The sequence below is a fragment of the Dendrobates tinctorius genome, unplaced genomic scaffold (genome assembly GCF_039654945.1).
Source record: "Dendrobates tinctorius isolate UK_male_01 unplaced genomic scaffold, ASM3965494v1 ptg000059l, whole genome shotgun sequence".
Lineage (NCBI taxonomy): Eukaryota > Metazoa > Chordata > Amphibia > Anura > Dendrobatidae > Dendrobates > Dendrobates tinctorius.
This window is the reverse complement of record NW_027361727.1, coordinates 2,673,634-2,695,479: the sequence shown is the minus strand read 5'-3', so window position 1 is coordinate 2,695,479 and position 21,846 is coordinate 2,673,634. Positions and strand designations below refer to the sequence as shown.

The 21,846-nt window shown below is 41.5% G+C and overlaps 1 protein-coding gene across 4 annotated transcripts in view; it reads left to right on the top strand.

Annotated features, from left to right (window-relative positions):
- Positions 1–21,846, top strand: part of NELL1 (neural EGFL like 1) — an 860,783-nt gene that overhangs the window by 601,677 nt on the left and 237,260 nt on the right. For all 4 annotated transcript variants that reach the window (XM_073578304.1, XM_073578303.1, XM_073578306.1 and 1 more), the window contains one exon: positions 6,287–6,409. In XM_073578304.1, the coding sequence (XP_073434405.1) occupies positions 6,287–6,409 (123 nt within the window). The remainder of the gene's footprint in view (positions 1–6,286; positions 6,410–21,846) is intronic.

Genomic DNA, 21,846 nt, shown 5'->3' with positions numbered 1-21,846 from the left:
TAAAATGTTCACGAGCAGTAAAGTGAAGAGGGGCCGGCGTGTCGTTAAGTGCATATACTTCCCTGTGCCTTCCACAGCATTATGTTATCGGTATAATTACACTGTATCATTAACAGAACGGGTTTTATGGACATTTTTCTATGTAACTTCCAGAATCCAGAGTATATTCTATGACTGTATAAAGTCTGTCATCTACCCAAGCAACACAGGGAGCCATTCTGGGATCATAACCAGACTGTACACAACCGTTGTGTGTGGGGCTCATGGTGCACAGCCCTAAATGTAATACTCAGGATATACAGGTTATATTATGATACTACTGCCATGTATGTACAAGTATATAATGACTATAATACAGCCCCTATGTACAAGAATATAACTACTATAATACTGCCTCCTATGTACAAGAATATAACTACTATAATACTGCCCCCTATGTATAACAATATAACTACTATAATACTGCTCCTATGTAGAAGAATATAACTACTCTAATACTGCTCCTATGTACAAGAATATAACTGCTATAATACTGCTCCTATGTACAAGAATATAACTACTATAATACTGCCTCCTATGTACAAGAGTAACTACTATAATACTGCGCCTATGTACAAGAATATAACTACTATAATACTGCCCCTATGTATCAGAATATAACTACTATAATACTGCCTCCTATGTACAAGAATATAACTACTATAATACTGCCTCCTATGTACAAGAATATAACTACTATAATACTGTCCCCTATGTACAAGAATATAACTACTATAATACTGCCTCCTATGTACAAGAATATAACTACTATAATACTGCTCCTATGTACAAGAATATAACTACTATAATACTGCCTCCTATGTACAAGAGTAACTACTATAATACTGCCCCTGTGTTCAAGAATATAACTACTATAATACTGTCCCCTATGTACAAGAATATAACTACTATAATACTGCCCCTATGTATCAGAATATAACTACTATAATACTGCCTCCTATGTACAAGAATATAACTACTATAATACTGCCTCCTATGTACAAGAATATAGCTACTATAATACTGTCCCCTATGTACTAGAATATAACTACTATAATACTGCCTCCTATGTACAGGAATATAACTACTATAATACTGCTCCTATGTACAAGAATATAACTACTATAATACTGCTCCTATGTACAAGAATATAACTACTATAATACTGTCCCCTATGTACAAGAATATAACTACTATAATACTGCCCCCTATGTACAGGAATATAACTACTATAATACTGCCTGTTATGATTGAGTCACCGAGGAGGAAAGAAAAAAAACAAGCTCAGCCCAAACCAGAGAGGTTGGAAACTAGCGGATTGCAGACCCCTAATCCTATCACACAACTAGCAGTAGCCGTGGAGTGTTCCTACGGTGATCCTAGACACCTCGTCACAGCCGGAGATCTACATAAGCCTAAAGAGAGAAAAGGGAAAAACTGACTGCCCCAGAGCAGACTCCAAAGCAATAGGCAGCCCCCAACATATAATGAAGGTGAAGCAAGATGAAAACACCAACACAGATAGAAAGACAGGTTGAGCAAACGATGGGGCCCAAGCTAACTAAAAAGGACAGGATTGAAAAGCTGCTGTCTGCAATCTGAGAAAACCCTGCCAAAAAATATTACCAACACAACTGATAAACAAAAAGGACCCTGAAGTCACTAGGCTTCAAACCCTATATCAGCACTCAGAATATTCTGGAAGCAGAGCAAAAGAGAACACTGATCAAGGAAAAAGAATCCAGCACACCCCCGGCCGGGGATGGCTGAACTTCAAAAAACAAGGTAAACAAAACCAAAACTAATAAGTTCAATAGCAGAGCAAAAACTTATCTTTGGAAGCAGGAATCAGATTGGTCACCAAGAATCCAGCAGAGAAATCACCAGCGACTCAGAAGGGCGTCGGCTGCCTTATATCCAGTCAGAAGTTCCCGTTACCCAGTCACCATCCACCTGATCAGGTGTTTGGTAATCAGCCTCACTACCTTCCTTCACCAGAAGAGGGAGATCCTAGGACACAAAATATGAATGAACAGATGAGCTCACAACATGCTCCTATGTACAAGAATATAACTACTATAATACTGCTCCCTATGTACAAGAATATAACTACTATAAGGCTGAGTTCACACGTGGCGTTTTTTCACGTTCCGTGGCGGTTTTCCCGCAAAAACGCGAAAAATAAGCATCCCATGCATTCCTATGGGATTCCGCAATGCTGTGCTAATGCTGCGGTTTTTACCGCGGCGGAATCGCTTCGCGGTAAAAACCGCACCATGCTCATTAATTTTGCGGAATCGCGGCGATCCTGCACCCATAGGAATGCATTGTTCCGCTTACTTTCCGCATGTGGCTGTGCACACCAGGCGAAAAGTAAGCCATTTGCGGATGGTACCCACGGTCCAGAGGAGAGGAGACTGTCCTCTGGGCTTTGGGTACCATATCCCTGTAAAAAAAAGAGTTTAAAATAAAAAATATTGTTATTCTTACCTTCCGGCGTCCCGTGCAGCCTTCCCGCCTCTCTCCACGCTCTCGTTCCCAGTAATCCTTTGCGAAAATGCCCGCGATGGCGTCCGTTCTCGCGGGATCGCGAAGTCTCGCGGTCATTCGCGCGACGTCATCGCGAATTACCGCGAGACATCGCGATCCCGCGAGAACGGACGTCATCACGGGCATTTTCGCAAAGGATTACTGGGAACGGCTGCGCGGGACGTCGGAAGGTAAGAATAACACCACTTATTATTTTTTTTACATTTTATCTTTTACTACTGATCCTGCATTGGCGGCCTCAGTAGTAAAAAGTTGGTCACACTCGTCAAACACTATGTTTGACGAGTGTGACCAACCTGTCAATCAGTTCTCCGAGCGATGCTACAGACCGCTTGGAAAACGCTAGCATTTTGCAAGCTAAATACGCTTCAAAATGCTAGTTTTTCCGCGGGAAAATCGCGGGAATTTAAAATGCGTTTTCCCGCGGAATGGAATTCCGGAATTCTCGCGGTAATTTCCGCGAGAGTTCCGGTACGTGTGAACTTAGCCTAATACTGCTCCGTATGTGCAAGAATATAACTACTATAATACTGATCCCAAATACAAGAGTATAACTACTATAATACTGCCCCTATGTACAAGAATATAACTACTATAATACTGCTCCTAAGTACAAGAATATAACTGCTATAATACTACACCTATGTACAAGAATATAACTGTTATAATACTGACCCTATGTACAAGAATATAACTACTATAATACTGCCCCCTATGTACAAGAATATAACTACTATAATATTGCCCTATGTACAAGAATATATCTACTATAATACTGCCCCTATGTACAAGAATATAACTACTATAATACTGCCCCTATGTACAGGAATATAACTGCTATAATACTGCCCCTATGTACAAAAATATAACTGTTATAATACTGCCCCTATGTACAAGAATATAACTACTATAATACTGCCCCTATGTACAAGAATATAACTACTATAATACTGCCCCTATGTACAAGAATATAACTACTATAATACTGCCCCTATGTACAAGCATATAAATACTCTAATACTGCCCCTATGTACAAGAATATACAGTGGGGCAAAAAAGTATTTAGTCAGTCAGCAATAGTGCAAGTTCCACCACTTAAAAAGATGAGAGGCGTCTGTAATTTACATCATAGGTAGACCTCAACTATGGGAGACAAACTGAGAAAAAAAAATCCAGAAAATCACATTGTCTGTTTTTTTTTCATTTTATTTGCATATTATGGTGGAAAATAAGTATTTGGTCAGAAACAAAATTTCATCTCAATACTTTGTGATGTATCCTTTGTTGGCAATGACAGAGGTCAAACGTTTTCTGTAAGTCTTCACAAGGTTGCCACACACTGTTGTTGGTATGTTGGCCCATTCCTCAATGCAGATCTCCTCTAGAGCAGTGATGTTTTTGGCTTTTCGCTTGGCAACACGGACTTTCAACTCCCTCCAAAGGTTTTCTATAGGGTTGAGATCTGGAGACTGGCTAGGCCACTCCAGGACCTTGAAATGCTTCTTACGAAGCCACTCCTTCGTTGCCCTGGCTGTGTGCTTTGGATCATTGTCATGTTGAAAGACCCAGCCACGTTTCATCTTCAATGCCCTTGCTGATGGAAGGAGGTTTGCACTCAAAATCTCACGATACATGGCCCCATTCATTCTTTCATGTACCCGGATCAGTCGTCCTGGCCCCTTTGCAGAGAAACAGCCCCAAAGCATGATGTTTCCACCACCATGCTTTACAGTAGGTATGGTGTTTGATGGATGCAACTCAGTATTCTTTTTCCTCCAAACACGACAAGTTGTGTTTCTACCAAACAGTTCCAGTTTGGTTTCATCAGACCATAGGACATTCTCCCAAAACTCCTCTGGATCATCCAAATGCTCTCTAGCAAACTTCAGACGGGCCCGGACATGTACAGGCTTAAGCAGTGGGACACGTCTGGCACTGCAGGATCTGAGTCCATGGTGGCGTAGTGTGTTACTTATGGTAGGCCTTGTTACATTGGTCCCAGCTCTCTGCAGTTCATTCACTAGGTCCCCCCGCGTGGTTCTGGGATTTTTGCACACCGTTCTTGTGATCATTCTGACCCCACGGGGTGGGATTTTGCGTGGAGCACCAGATCGAGGGAGATTATCAGTGGTCTTGTATGTCTTCCATTTTCTAATTATTGCTCCCACAGTTGATTTCTTCACTCCAAGCTGGTTGGCTATTGCAGATTCAGTCTTCCCAGCCTGGTGCAGGGCTACAATTTTGTTTCTGGTGTCCTTTGACAGCTCTTTGGTCTTCACCATAGTGGAGTTTGGAGTCAGACTGTTTGAGGGTGTGCACAGGTGTCTTTTTATACTGATAACAAGTTTAAACAGGTGCCATTACTACAGGTAATGAGTGGAGGAAAGAGGAGACTCTTAAAGAAGAAGTTACAGGTCTGTGAGAGCCAGAAATCTTGATTGCTTGTTTCTGACCAAATACTTATTTTCCACCATAATATGCAAATAAAATGAAAAAAAAAACAGACAATGTGATTTTCTGGATTTTTTTTTCTCAGTTTGTCTCCCATAGTTGAGGTCTACCTATGATGTAAATTACAGACGCCTCTCATCTTTTTAAGTGGTGGAACTTGCACTATTGCTGACTGACTAAATACTTATTATAATACTTCTCCTATGTGCAAGAATATAGCTTCTATAATACTACCCCTATGTACTAGAATATAACTACTTTAATACTGCCCCTATGTACTAGAATATAGCTACTATAATACTGCCCCTATGTACAAGAATATAACTACTATAATACTGTCCCTATGTACAAGCATATAACTACTATAATACTACCCCCTATGTACAAGAATATAACTACTATAATACTGCCCCCTATGTACAAGAATATAACTACTATAATACTGCCCCCTATGTACAAGAATATAACTACTATAATTCTGCTCCTATGTACAAGAATATAACTACTTTAATGCTGCCCCCTATGTACAAGAATATAACTACTATAATACTGCCCCTATGTGCAAGAATATAACTACTATAATACTGCCCCTATGTGCAAGAATATAACTACTATAATACTGCTCCTATGTACAGGAATATAGCTGTAATAATACTGCCATCAATAGACACTAATTAAATTACCAATATGCAGCATAAAGTTTTTCGGAGGTTTGTTGTCTAGGAGTTTCCAGTGGAAGTTGCTAAATATCAGTTTTATTTATTGTGAAAGTACCACCACTGCCCTATTGCTGTGATCCTCATTGATTTTGCAGCAGTTACATCACACCCATCATTCATACGACAGCTGCAGTCAATCACTGGTCTCGGCAGCCAAGTGTTGTACATTTTAGTCTTTATTGTTGAGGCCAGTGATTGGCTGCAGCTATCACATGAATGATGTAAACGATGTCATCATTACAGGAGCAATGGCCATGGAGTGAGGGGCGGTCAACTGGTAAGGTGGGTGGTTTTTTATGATGTTTGACAACTTTTTGTATGTCCCTGACAACCCCTTCATCGTGATGGACTTGAGAAATTTGTAATGAGATCGTTACCAGCAACTCTGCTGGGTTTAGGTCTTCTATTGGGGGTCCCATCTCAGCTGAAGACCTCTGCCTTTGTTGGTCCGGTGGCTGCTGGACGTGTTAATGCTTTTATGTGTTTTATATTTATATTATAATGTTTTTTTTCTTCTTTTCCTGCAGAACACGATGAATGCGGCAATGGACAAAGCAGCTGCGATGAGAACTCCATTTGCACAAACTCGGTCGAGGGGCACAGTTGTACCTGCAAACCTGGATATGTAGGGAATGGCACCATCTGTCGAGGTAGGCCTCAGCTTCCCCTGATATTACTGGATTTTTTGGGCTAAACTTTCCTTACTTACTTCCTATACTTACGTAGTTACCGCTTTAGTTCGGTCAGTTCCTTTCTTTTTTTAGATGTCCCTATAATTTGGACTCCATAACCGGGCTCTTAAATCGGATCTGTCACCATACACACTTCATACATTAACAAATATATCTCTTAGACCTCAGGAGGCAGATGTACTTATTCTTAAAGTCCATGCCAGAATGGCTGTATAATCCTAAAATAAAATGTACAAAACTGACGGCTGGACTGATAAAATGCTGATTTTAAAATTAGGCTGGAAAATTTTTAAAAAAAGGATTAGTCAGTCATTCTGACATGGATTTTCAAAGTAAGTACACCAGTTGTATCAGGTCTAATAGATGTGCTTAATGATACATACTCTATATGGTGAAATCTGGTAACGGACCTGCATTCATTTCTGTTGCTCTGTTGGGTTACTGCTGTCATGGGTACTTGATATCGGTGGTGTTTCTCAAGAATTTAATTTGGAAGCTTCAAATTGATAAAATAAACTGTTGGCTATCTGACCAGTTGATAGTTTTCTCCTTGGACTAATTACTCCGACCAGTATAATTCTCAACTTGTCTCAATGCCGCGAACATAAAGCTTAATCTTTATATAGTGAAACATTCTGCGACTTCCTGTACTTTTTTTTCTCAAACTTTTCAAGATCACTGCTTGCAATTAATGAATGAAAACATCAACTTTTATAAGGATATATAGCCCTGTCATAAAGAGGTTCTCCCACCAACCACAATTATTACCTATCCAGGCCCGGACTGGCCCATAGGAGAGCAGGTGAATCCTCTGGTGGGCCCCCCTCTGCAGTAATGGGCATCAGCTGTACTCGGCACAGTATACTGGATTACGTACAAAGGCAACATCAATCATTTAATAAACTACCCAGTGAATTATTATATAGAAGCAAAGCTGAATTTGTGAATGAGGGGAATGAAATATTCGGCATGTAGCTTAACAGCGGCCCCCCGGAGTCAGTAATTCCTGGGCTTTTGGCACGTGAGTCTGATACTGTACCTATCCATAGGATAGTTGACAAATATTTGATTACTGGGGGTCCCACCAGTCACTATTTCATTGATTACTAGAAGTGGATTTCGAGACCCCTAGGCAGATACACTTGGAGTCATTTCATTGGTGTGATGGCTCCTTACATAACTCCCATAGAGCGGCATTGGCTGCTCCATTCAAACTCTTCCCTGTTGTAGTTTAGTGGGTGAGTAAGAATGAGGGATGATTAGTTCCATTTGTATAAAAACTCCCTTTAAAGGGAAACATTCCGATAAAACTTTGTTGCCTGTAATCTGAGCGATCATCTGTAATCTGTAGGGTAAAATTTTCAATAGTGTTACATTTCCCTGCAGCACTCCCACAGGAGAAACATGGTGTTACACAATGGGTCCTCCAAATTAAAAGACGCTCTCTGTAACTGACCCCCACTCTGATAGGAATCCTGATCAGAGGACGCCTACTCCCTAATACAGATGGGTTACTAAATTGGATAATCCCTTTAAGCAAAGAAAGTCCAGTTCAGGACAGGTTTCCATCTGTTCCACATAATAAGTAATGGCTTTCTTTGACTGATTACAAGCCGGGATGAAAACCTTGGAGGATTGATAACTAAAGTATCTAAGAAAGTTGCAGAAGTGGACGCTTTTCACTTACATAAAACTGGAAAAAGCAGTGTAAATTGCTCCTTATTGTCTGGAACGTGACCTTACATTGAGGTAGATTGGTTCCATGTGTTAGTACATTGCCATAAGTGGAGAAATTGGCAGTAGGCGTTGTGTCCTTCATGACCAAAACATAAAAGAGTTTATTACAGCTTCACTAAAGAAGTGGCCATGAAGACGCCAACACGAGCTTTTCATAAGTGAAGTGCGTTTGTCGGCGGCGATAGATTGTCTTCACATGGAGGAAGTGTCCGCGAGATAACAAGGACTTACAGCAGGATCATTCATGTCCAGTGAATTGACCGTCCAGAATCAATTCTGTAAATGTTATTTTTTATCAAATTGTGGCTCCTGGAGACTTCATGAAGAGCATTCCTGCAAAATGTGCAATTCTAGGGCAGGAAATGAGGTCCTAACTAAGGCTTCTTCTTTATGGGTAGGGTGGTCGCTATCCATCTTGTTGCTTGTCATCCGCTTTATCTTTTCCTCTCGTAAAAGGGGCTGTGTCAACAGAAAATGACCGATTGTATAAATCAGGCCTTTTATGATAAATGTATTGTGATTTGGAATATTAAAAGTCTGAGATATATATATATATATATATTATCCACAGATTATTATAGGTGATGTCACAGCTCACCTCCTCCTCCTGTACAATGACTGACAAAACCTTTATATACAGTAGATAACACAATCCACTATTCACAATAGGTCATGTCACAGCTCACCTTCTCCTCCTCCTGTACTATAACTAATAGGTAATAGATAGATGATATACAGAGAAATATTAGACAGATAGTAATGAGGTTGATAAATAAGATAATATAATATCTATAAATTAATATGAAAATATGAGATCAATATCTGTAGAATTATAATTGATACTAAGTTCTTTTTGCAGAAAATACAGAACGTTTTATTCATTTGCATAGAATAATAGAATAAAGTTTGTTTCTAATGGCAACAGAAAAATAAGTGAAATATTGATGTGTGCCCGCGAGAGAATGTGAATGTCTGTAGAAAGTATCAAGAATGAATGGAAATGAGGACATTGCACTTCCCTAGTATTGACTCTTCTCGGGGTGTATCGAAGGCTTTGTGTCCTCTTCTGACCTGCTGAGCTTCATAATTCATGATGTTAAGAGAAAAACAATGTCTCCGTGTATGTGGCCGAGAGTGTGAATACACAGTTATGAGTTATTAGATACAGTCGCTTTCAAAGGTATTCACCCCCTTGGCATTTTTTGTGTTTTGTTATCTTACAACCTGGGATTTCACTGTTTTTTTATGGTTTGCATCAGTTCATGTAAAGAACATGCCTATATCTGTGAACATTTGGTTTTCTTTTTCTTGTGACGCAAACAACAAATAGGACAAAATAACTGTAAACTTCAGTGTGCATAACTATTCACCCCCCTAAAGTTAATACTTTGTAGAGAATTCTTTGCGGCAATTACAGCTGCAAGTCGCTTTGGATGAGTCTCTATGAGCTTTCCACATCTGGCCACTGAGATTTTTGCCCATTTCTCAAAGCAAAACTGCTCCAACGCCTACAACTTAGGTGGTTCCCTCTGCTGACAGCAATCTTCAAGTCTGCCAACAGATTCTCCATTGGATTAAGGTATGGACTGTGACTAGGCGACTCTAGAACATTTACATGTTTCCTCTTAAACCTCTCGAGTGCTGCTTTAGCAGTATGCTTTGGGTCATTGTCTTACTGGAAGATGAAACGCCATCCCCTTCTCAAATCACAGACAGACTGAAACAAGTTTTGCTCAAGAATATCCATATATTTTTGCCCCATCCATCTTCCCTTCAACTAGAACCATTTTCCCAGTCCCTTTTGCTGAAAAACCTCCCTGCACACAGCATGATGCTGCCACCACCATGTTTCACTGCGAGGATGGTGTTCTTGTGGTGATGAGCTGTGTTGGTTTGGAGCCAGACATAGCATTTACCTTGGTGGCCAGAAAGTTCAATTTTGGTCTCATCTGACCACAGCACCTTCCTCCATACATTTGAGTAGTGCCCCACATGTCTTTTGGCAAACTGAAAACGAACTTTACAGTTTTTGTGTGTCAGTGAAGGCTTTTTTTCTGCCTACTCTTCCATAAAGATCACCTGTATGGCATGTACCGCTTATTGAGGTCGTATGGACAGATACTCCTTTCTCTGCTTGGGAACTCTACAGCTCCTTTGGGGTTACCTTTGGTCTCTGTGCTGCCTCTCTGATTAATGCCCACCTTGTCCGAGCTGAGAGTTTTGGTGGGCGTCCCTCTCTTGGCAGGTTTGTTGTAGTACCATATGCTTTCCATTTGATGATAATGGATTTGATGGTTCTCCAGGGGATCATCAGAGATTGTAATAGTTTTTATAACCCAACCCAGACTTGTACTTCTCAACAACTTTGTTCCTGACTTGTTTGGAGATCTCCTTGGTCTTCATGGTGTTGTTTTGAGATCTCCTTGATCTTCATGGTGTTGTTTGGAAGTCTCCTTAGTCTTCATGGTGTTATTTGGAGATCTTCTTGGTCTTCATGGTGTTGTTTTGAGATCTTCTTGGTATTCGTGGTGTTGTTTGGAGATCTCTTTGGTCTTCATTATGTTGTTTGGAGATCTCCTTGGTCTTCATGGTGTTGTTTGGAGATCTCCTTGTTCTTCATGGTGTTGTTTGGAGATCTACTTGGTCTTCATGGTGGTGTTTGGAGATCTCCTTGGTCTTCATGTTGTTTGTACATCTCCTTGGTCTTCATGGTTTTGTTTGGAGATCTCCTTGGTCTTCATGGTGTTGTTTGGAGATCACCTTGGTCTTCATGGTGTTGTTTGGCGATCTCCTTGTTGTTCATGGTTTTGTTTGGAGATCTCCTTGGTCTTCATGGTGTTGTTTGGAGATCACCTTGGTCTTCATGGTGTTGTTTGGCGATCTCCTTGTTGTTCATGGTTTTGTTTGGAGATCTCCTTGGTCTTCATGGTGTTGTTTGGAGATCTCCTTGGTCTTCATGGTGTATAGTTAGTGGTGCTTCTTGTTAATGATGTTGCAGCCTCTGTGGCCTTTCAGAAAAGGTAAAGTGTATATAGTGACAGACATGTGACAGGGGAACGTCCTGTCACTAAGCATGGGACTTATGAAGGGAATTGCTTGCACCAGAAATCCTTTAGGGACTTCATTAGAAAGGGGTGAATATATGAACATGCCCATTTTTAGTTATTTGATCCCATAAATGTAATTTATGCCTATGTTTTCTCACTTCACCAATTTAGACCATGTAGTGCTGATGCATCACACACAAATCGGATTATAAAAATATTTAAACACTGATTGTAATGTAACTAAATAGGTAAAAAGCCAAGTGAGAAATACTTTTGCAAGCTACTGTAAAAATTATTGAATACACAGATAAGGAATAATAAAATGATTGATAGAGATATAGCTAGAAAAAGAAAACACAGCAGCACTCTATATGAGCCTAGTTACATGCGAACACTGCAAACATTGAATTTAGCCTGTTATTACTCAGTAAGATGTCCTTACAAAAATTAAGGTTCTTAGCTCATAAATTGGCCAATTCATGTGTGCCCATCAACCACAGCAAGGTGACCTCCCTCTGATGAGTCCCTGTTCTACTGTACTTTTAGACTATCAGCTTACAGTTAAATGGACAAACATGTTTCTCCCGGCTGCACTCCTCCCATTAACCTGCAGGTGATTTTAATCAGTTATACTTACCCACTTGAATTGTAGGCTCATAGCCTGGGAGAGATGTTCAGTAGGATAGGACCCATCAGAGAAGTGTCACCTTTCTGTGGTTGATGGGCACACATGAATTGGCCAGTTTATGCACTAAGAACCTTCATTTTTGTAAGTACATCTTTTTGAGTAATAACACAGTCTAGATTCAATGTTTGCAGTGTTTGCATATTTCTTGGCTCACATAGAGTGCTGCTGTGTTTTCTTTTTCTATATAATGCAGCTTTCGCAGTTGGCATCTGTTCACACTTATGAGGTGCTGGTCAGGTTTTTTCTGTATATAGATAGATGATAGGTAGATAATAGCCCTATAAATAATAGATAGATGATAGATAATAGATCTATAATTGAAAGGTAATATGTAGATAAATAATAGATATATAGATGCTAGATAATAGATAGATGTATAATTGATAGATAATAGATAACTAGATTTAACTTAGATAATAGATAGATAAATAGAAAGATGATCGATGATAGATTAACAGATGATATCTAGGTACATGGATATAGGCGGCATGCAGATGGTGACATTCACCAATCAGTTTCAGAATGGTTTCCCGTAGTTCAGTTCACAAAGTTTGTGTAACCAGGAATCAGATGATTAACACTGCACACGTTCTGCTGCGGAGCGCTGCGCGCACAGTGGAAACCATTGACCCAGATGTCTGCTAATGGCACAAACAGGCGGCAGGTTCCAGCACAGACGAAGCCTCCGACTCATTACCCTGAAATAGAGAAGGATTGGATCTAGGAATTATTGTAATGTAATACATGATATAACCCCGGCGGTGGCGCGAGGCCGACGTAAAAACCTGACAGAAACATTGTATCATTCATTTAGGGGGACGAGATAGTAAACCGAAGCCCTCCTGTATGTTATCTCTATTGTCTGTGGAGTTGGGTACCATCATTCGCTGCTCTCTGTGACTGTTTCTTGCCCCCTCAATCACTTCTTATTACCAAACTAGTAGGTTTTCTATAAATATGAATTGGGAGTATACACTGAGCAGACAGGCTTGTCGGGGACGTCGCCCCTATAATAATCACACCTTTATTGCTTTAATCGCTGCCTCTGTTCAGCTGCTGAGTGCACCCCGGGTGTGGCCAAGAGCCTCAATGCACCTTTTCACCCTCGAGTTGTGTTTGTCCCCACCTCCCTCACTGGTGATTGACAGCTGCTGACTTGCTGGGAGTGATCACTGTTTGCAGGCAAACCAGTGCTGTCAGTCACCAGTGAAGTGGATGGGTTATGCAAAACCTGTGGGTGGGACAGTGTAGCGTCTTGGCCACACCCAGGCTGCACTCACCCCCTATTCAGCATATTTGCATATGTTACTATGTTCACATGTTGCACTTTTAGGTGCATTTTTCCCAGAATGAAAAACACTGGTTATGGCAAAGAAACCACAGAGAATTTATGTACTTTGTTATGCTGTTGAGATCTCTAAAATCTCATTTACATGATGCATTTTTTTATTGCTGTTTGGTTTTTTTTTTGCAAGAAAAATTTTATGGAGAAAAAATGAATCGAAAGCACTGTGAACAAGCCCTAAAGTCCCAATTTTTATGGGGACCATATTTCCTACAATGCCATGTGCTAAGCTGATAATATCAGTTTGGGCTGATAGGTTCCCTTTAAATCACTAGTAATAATGAATAATACTTGCGTGTTGCAGCTCTCTCTGCTTCTAGCACAGCAGGAAGCCCCAGCAGGTGTGTTGCCCTTTAAAAAGATGCCAGTGTGATGCCGCGCAGCCTAACGTTTTGTAGCATTAATGTTACACCTCACTTTGGATCAAACGTGCACATACCCCATCCTATTAATCTACACTCCTCAATTAATCCGTGGACACTTTGATCGTGTGTTTATTGCTGAAGCACAACCATAAATTTGTCTTTCGCTGGCGCCGCACATAATTGCGGTAATTTTCAGCCGTATATTTCTGAACTATAGTCCAGATGGCACGAGAGGAGGAAAAAAATGAAAACAAGGTAATTGAGATTTATGATAAGGTGACTTGTAAAACAGAAAACATTTATAGATCGCAGGACGACGCATAACCCAGCTGATGGCGCAGTCTCGGGGGTCCAGAGATTACGGCCGTAATTTATATATGACTGATGTAATTCTATGTATTGGTGCAATAAGTGGAAACAATGTGGACAGACCTGAAACAGCAGGAGACAGAAGATTATGCAGGAGTTATCTCAACATGACCCCCAATATTTGATCATCAGGGGTTGGCATGGTCATCCAGCAATGTGGCCCTTGATATAAACATAAAAACCTCACTGGAGCCATCTTAGAGCTGCAGGAATATTAGTATTAACCCCTTTGCTACCATTACTTTATTATTTAATGGCCTTGGGCTCAATCTTGAGCCATGGCGACTCGTCGGAAGATCGATCTTGTGCAAGCCTAGATATCAGGGTCTTCTCCACTGTTGCTGGTCTTCCGCTTCGCCTTGTTCCTTCTACTCTTCCGACAATGATCTCCTTCTCCAGTGATCGCTCTCTTCGTATGAGGTGTTCAAAGTAGGGAAGTCGTAGCTTGACGATCCTTGCTTCCAGTGACACGTCTGGCTTGATTGATGTTGTGCAAGCCTAGATAGGTCCACCAGAGTCTTCTCCGCCGTTGCTGGTCTTCCTCTTCGCCTTGTTCCTTCTACTCTTCCGCCTATGATGTCCTTCTCAGCTACGGTAATTGTTCTCTTTGTGTGATGTGTCCAGAGTAGACAAGTCATATTTTGATGATCCTTGCTTCCAGTGATATTTCTGACTTGATCGATCTTGTGCAATCCTAGATATGTCCATCACGATCTTCTCCGCCATTGCTGTTGTTCCTCTTTGCCTTGTTCCTTCTACTCTTCCACCCATGTTGTCCTTGTTCTCTGATTGTTCTCTTTGTATGATGTGTCCAAAGTAGGCAAGTCATATCTTGATGATCCTTGCTTTCTGGCTTGATCGACCTTGTGCAAGCCTAGATAGGTCCACCAGGGTCTTCTATTGATCCTAGCTTCCTGTGACACATCTGGCTTGACTTGTTCTAAAATTGATTTGTTCATTCTTCCTCTTGCCATCCGTGGTTGATGCCATCCTTCTCCAGCACCACATTTAGAAGTTGTTGCCTTACCACCATGGATTGCCAAATTGACCAGCTGTTGACCCCTTTAACATTCGGTGTTGCTGGAAATGTAATCTGTAACTCGTTAATCCATTAATACATCATGTGATATTCTACATTTAGAAAGTTGGGAACTTGAGCGCCATGAGGCGTCTTGATTTCCACAATAGACATTTGTGAAGATCCTCAAAGGCATCCTTTCCTGGGAAGTATAATTTTTGTTAATTTTTTTAAATAAATTTTGAGTATTTTTTTAAGGATATTTCCATAATCAATAAAACAGACATTAATGTCATACTTAAGGGGGCACATTCTTTCAAAAGAAATGCAAAGAAAAAAATTATACAAATGTTTAATGAAGTTTCCATCCTTTTTTGAGTTTTGCAATTAAATGGAAGTAACTTTGAATCCAGAACATTGCGCTCCGTCAGTTGGGTTAATGTCCCTTCCAGCCGCTATGACTGTAAAATTAGTTATTGATCTACCCGGCTCTGGGAATATAAGCAGGTCAGATTTATTTACAGATCATGTTGGAGCGCCTGGAGAAGGTTGGGGCAAGTTATGGACAAAGCCTGAGTGGTCAAGCCTCAGTGATTGACACGGGCATTATGCATCAAGTACAGTGTCTACCTGAGCGTCCTCAGACCATCCCTGAAGCCTCTTCACTTTTTATTTTCATCATGCGCTCATAGGCATCGTAGTCCATCTCCTTCATGGGCTGGTAGATGACAGGAGGTCTCGGAGGAGACGCGCACACAATGGTCTTTTCATGGATTGTGGAGCAGAACAATACTCTGCTCCATTCCAATCCCTCCCACAGTCTAAGTGATAAATTGTCTTTTTTTAAGACCTAGTTGGTTTCCGGTAAATCCTATTGTACTACTGCTTTACTACTTGAATCTACGTTTAATATTGACACCTAAATCACAACATATTCTAATCTGCAATCACATACGGATCTACATTCAAAAGGTTTGCTGGAATGCTGTTAGCACTCAGGTGGCATATTCTCACTTTTACCCCTAGTGTCTACTTAACATGGCCAGGGAAAACCCAAAAAGGTGCCTTAAAACATAAGCACAGTAATTTTGAGGATCATCACCTTTACAGCGTTGCCAGAATTTTCCTGCAGATTGGGACAGAGCTTGTTACCTCATGTTTTAAAGAGGACCTGTCACTTGCTAAAAAAATGAGTTAAATACCTTGTAAAAATCACTGAGTTCTCCTGATTCTGCCGCCTTTTTCTGTTTTGCTCTGCGTCGCTCCATTGCAGAGATATTCAATTTTGTTGCTTTTGGAGACCAGTATGTGAAATCTCTTCTTGCATTCAACCAGGCATTTCAATTGGGTCTTGTCTAGGGGTAAGCTGCTTTCGCCTGTCCCTCCCAGATACTCCCTATCACATCTCTGCAGCATCTGAGACTGCAAGATCAGCTGCAGAGCTGTAATTAGCGGCATCCGGGAGGAGTGAAAGTGCACGTTCCCAGGGAAGTCTCTGATAAAATGCTCAGTTGGTCTTTAAAGAGGAAATTTCACATACTGCGCTCCAAAGCAACAAATGTGAATATCTCTGAAATGGAGCGATGCAGCACAAAACGGAAAAAAACAGCAGAATCAGGGGCGCTCAGGGATTTTTACAAGTTAGGCTGGTTTCACATTAGCGCTTTTTAAGCGCACGCACGGCCGGGGGTAGCTCCGCCCCCGAGCCGGCTCTCTGCCCGGCGTGCCCGCCCCTTGCTTGTAGCGCCGCCTCCTAGCGCACAGCGGCGCCTGCGATCGGCGCACCCTATCTTTAGCATAGGGTGCGCAGATCGTGCGCAGGCCGTGCGCTAGTTGCGCTTTGACCTGCACTGCGCACTTTTGACGGTGCGCCGTGCACTCCAAAATCCAAAAAGTTTGATTTTGGCGCGCACGGCGCACCGTCAAAAGTGCGCAGCGCAGGTCAAAGCGCAACTAGCGCATGGCCTGCGCACGATCTGCGCACCCTATGCTAAAGATAGGGTGCGCCGATCGCAGGTGCCGCTGTGCGCTAGGAGGCGGCGCTACAAGCAAGGGGCAGGCACGCCGGGCAGAGAGCCGGCTCGGGGGCGGAGCTACCCCCGGCCGTGCGTGCGCTTAAAAAGCGCTAATGTGAAACCAGCCTTAGTTAATTCCTGTTAACAAGTGACAGGTTTTGTTTTATATAAAAAATAAATTACAATGCTTTGTACTGGGCAAAGACTTTCTATTGACCCCGTATTGCCCAAGCAGGTGCTCCGTACTTCTTCCTGTTGAGCGAGTGCATTGCAGAGCATTTTTCTGAGCAATTGGTGGGGGTCTCTAAATCTGGACCCCCATCAATCTTCTGCATCCTTTAACGCTCACTTTGCTGAGACTTGGTGGCCAGTGGTGTGTCTTGAAGCTCATGGGCCTGATGTAAAATCTCCAACAGGCCCCCTCCATTCTTTCACAGGTCATTAATAGTACTAGTCTTCCATTTAGGGCCAAATGGACTTTTTGGACCCTCTAGGCTCCAGGACCAGGGTGTAACGGCAACCCCTGTATGTATTCATCTGCCAAGGTCGGTGGCTTCAGGTGAAGTGGTGTCAGTACACACCAACATGTTGTTCTGCTGACATCATTTTTACATCAATTTCCTTGGGCTTCTCCTAACCTCCTCCTGGATGTCTGCAACAGCATCGAATGTCCAAACTCATGGTTGTGAATTTTATTTTATTTTTTTTTTGCTTTGTGCCACAGATTTTCTGTTCTGCCACTTCTGCCCTAAACCATGTCTACTGCCTTTTACTGGAAGAAGTTTGTCCTGCTGACAGGTTCCATTAGGATTTGTCTTGTCTATGTGGCTACAGTTTGGCACATACTGTATGTATCAGATATTGGGTGATTTTTCTTTGAACAGTGTCATTTTTTGGTGATTTTCGTAACAGCTTCTCACTTAAAAAACGTAGAAAGATTTTTTCTTTTGTGCAGTTGATGTCACTTCGCACCAAGTGTTCAAGATGGAAAGGTATCTTAGGGCGAGCTAATCAAGAGAACCCCTGACACAGGGCAATAACTCTGCATCAGAGACGGCGCGTTTCACTCTCCGGGTCGTGATGGTCGGTTAACCAGCTATAGGAAGATGAGATCAGGGACACTTTAGCGCATCCATCTTTAGAAGCGTGGACATAGGTAATAACTTACACAGCACTTTATTTCGAAAAGCGGCCATCAGGAATAGAGAAGCCTGCTCATAAATATTCACCTGAGAGATGGAATTAAGAGAGAAAACTAGGAAGCGATGACCTGAAATGCGGCTACTGTAAGAACAGCTTCATGGCTTTACTGCATGGGTGATGGCATGGCAAATATGGAAAAAGGAGTTTATACAATGCATCACAATGTGTTACAGCACAAATATAACCACTGTCACATCACTCTAAGGCCTGTTTCACACTTCCGTTTTTTGCCGTCAGTTAAAATCCGCCAATTTTTGAAAAAAACGGATCCGCCAAAAAAGGGGCTGATCCGTTTTTTCCCCCATAGACTTACATTAGTGGTGGATCTTGACTGACGGTCGTCCGTCACCCCCGTTTTTTGACGGATCCGCCAAGATTTTAGCATCTCCCGGGCGGATGAGACGGACCCTGTAACGTTTTTTTTCTTTGACGGTCCACTATTTTGAAGTGCGTATGCCCGGAAGCTTTACTCCGGGAAGAATTTTAACCATGAAATGCCGCTCCGGGAGCGGCGAGAAAATCTCTCTATCTCTTTCTCTCTCTCCTTCCGGACCGCGTATGTAACAGGCCTTACCTGGAATTTTTGGTGTCCTGAATCCATAATGTATCAATACAGGCGTACTGGATAAATCCTTGTATCATTTGGGAGAACTGCAGAATTGTGAATACTGCTCTGGAGTATTATAGAAAATGTAAGTCAGAATGAATAATGTAATATATATACACAGTGACTGCACCAACAGAATAGTAAATTCAGCTCTGGCGTATAATACAGGATGTAACTCAGGATAAGTAATGTATGTACACAGTGACTGCACCAGCAGAATAGTGAATGCAGCTCTGGAGTATAATACAGGATGTATCTCAGGATCAGTAATGTAATATATGTACACAGTGACTGCACCAGCTGAATAGTGAATGCAGCTCTGGAGTATAATACAGGATGTAACTCAGGATCAGTAATGTAATATATGTACACAGGGACTGCACCAGCAGAATAGTGAATGCAGCTCTGGAGTATAATACAGGATGTAACTCAGGATCAGTAATGTAATATATGTACACAGGGACTGCACCAGCAGAATAGTGAATGCAGCTCTGGAGTATAATACAGGATGTAACTCAGGATAAGTAATGTATGTACACAGTGACTGCACCAACAGAATAGTAAATTCAGCTCTGGCGTATAATACAGGATGTAACTCAGGATAAGTAATGTATGTACACAGTGACTGCACCAGCAGAATAGTGAATGCAGCTCTGGAGTATAATACAGGATGTATCTCAGGATCAGTAATGTAATATATGTACACAGTGACTGCACCAGCTGAATAGTGAATGCAGCTCTGGAGTATAATACAGGATGTAACTCAGGATCAGTAATGTAATGTATGTACACAGGGACTGCACCAGCAGAATAGTGAATGCAGCTCTGGAGTATAATACAGGATGTAACTCAGGATCAGTAATGTAATGTATGTACACAGTGACTGTACCAGCAGAATAGTGAGTGCAGCTCTGGGGTATAATACAGGATGTAACTCAGGATCAGTAATGTAATATATATACACAGTGACTGCACCAACAGAATAGTAAATTCATCTCTGGAGTATAATACAGGATGTAACTCAGGATAAGTAATGTAATGTATGTACACAGTGACTGCACCAGCAGAATAGTGAGTGCAGCTCTGGCGTATAATACAGGATGTAACTCAGGATCAGTAATGTATGTACACAGTGACTGCACCAGCAGAATAGTGAGTGCAGCTCTGGAGTATAATACAGGATGTATCTCAGGATCAGTAATGTAATATATGTACACAGTGACGGCACCAGCAGAATAGTGAATGCAGCTCTGGAGTATAATACAGGATGTAACTCAGGATCAGTACAGGATCAGTAATGTAATGTATGTACACAGTGACTGCACCAGCAGAATAGTGAATGCAGCTCTGGAGTATAATACAGGATGTAGCTCAGGATCAGTAATGTAATGTATGCACACAGTGACTGCACCAACAAAATAGTAAATTCAGCTCTGGAGTATAATACAGGATGTAACTCAGGATAAGTAATGTAATGTATGTACACAGTGACTGCACCAGCAGAATAGTGAGTGCAGCTCTGGCATATAATACAGGATGTAACTCAGGATCAGTAATGTATGTACACAGTGACTGCACCAGCAGAATAGTGAATGCAGCTCTGGAGTATAATACAGGATGTAACTCAGGATCAGTACAGGATCAGTAATGTATGTACACAGTGACTGCACCAGCAGAATAGTGAGTGCAGCTCTGGGGTATAATACAGGATGTAACTCAGGATCAGTAATGTAATGTATGTGCACAGTGACTGCACCAGCAGAATAGTGAGCGCAGCTCTGGGGTATAATACAGGATGTAACTCAGGATCAGTACAGGATCAGTAATGTATGTACACAGTGACTCCACCAGCAGAATAGTGAATGCAGCTCTGGGGTATAATACAGGATGTAACTCAGGATCAGTACAGGATCAGTAATGTATGTACACAGTGACTGCACCATCAGAATAGTGAGTGCAGCTCTGGCGTATAATACAGGATGTAACTCAGGATCAGTAATGTATGTACACAGTGACTGCACCAGCAGAATAGTGAGTGCAGCTCTGGAGTATAATACAGGATGTATCTCAGGATCAGTAATGTAATATATGTACACAGTGACGGCACCAGCAGAATAGTGAATGCAGCTCTGGAGTATAATACAGGATGTAACTCAGGATCAGTACAGGATCAGTAATGTAATGTATGTACACAGTGACTGCACCAGCAGAATAGTGAATGCAGCTCTGGAGTATAATACAGGATGTAGCTCAGGATCAGTAATGTAATGTATGCACACAGTGACTGCACCAACAAAATAGTAAATTCAGCTCTGGAGTATAATACAGGATGTAACTCAGGATAAGTAATGTAATGTATGTACACAGTGACTGCACCAGCAGAATAGTGAGTGCAGCTCTGGCATATAATACAGGATGTAACTCAGGATCAGTAATGTATGTACACAGTGACTGCACCAGCAGAATAGTGAATGCAGCTCTGGAGTATAATACAGGATGTATCTCAGGATCAGTAATGTAATATATGTACACAGTGACGGCACCAGCAGAATAGTGAATGCAGCTCTGGAGTATAATACAGGATGTAACTCAGGATCAGTACAGGATCAGTAATGTATGTACACAGTGACTGCACCAGCAGAATAGTGAGTGCAGCTCTGGGGTATAATACAGGATGTAACTCAGGATCAGTAATGTAATGTATGTGCACAGTGACTGCACCAGCAGAATAGTGAGCGCAGCTCTGGGGTATAATACAGGATGTAACTCAGGATCAGTACAGGATCAGTAATGTATGTACACAGTGACTCCACCAGCAGAATAGTGAATGCAGCTCTGGGGTATAATACAGGATGTAACTCAGGATCAGTACATGATCAGTAATGTATGTACACAGTGACTGCACCAGCAGAATAGTGAGTGCAGCTCTGGAGTATAATACAGGATGTAACTCAGGATCAGTAATGTAATGTCTGTACACAGTGACTCCACCAGCAGAATA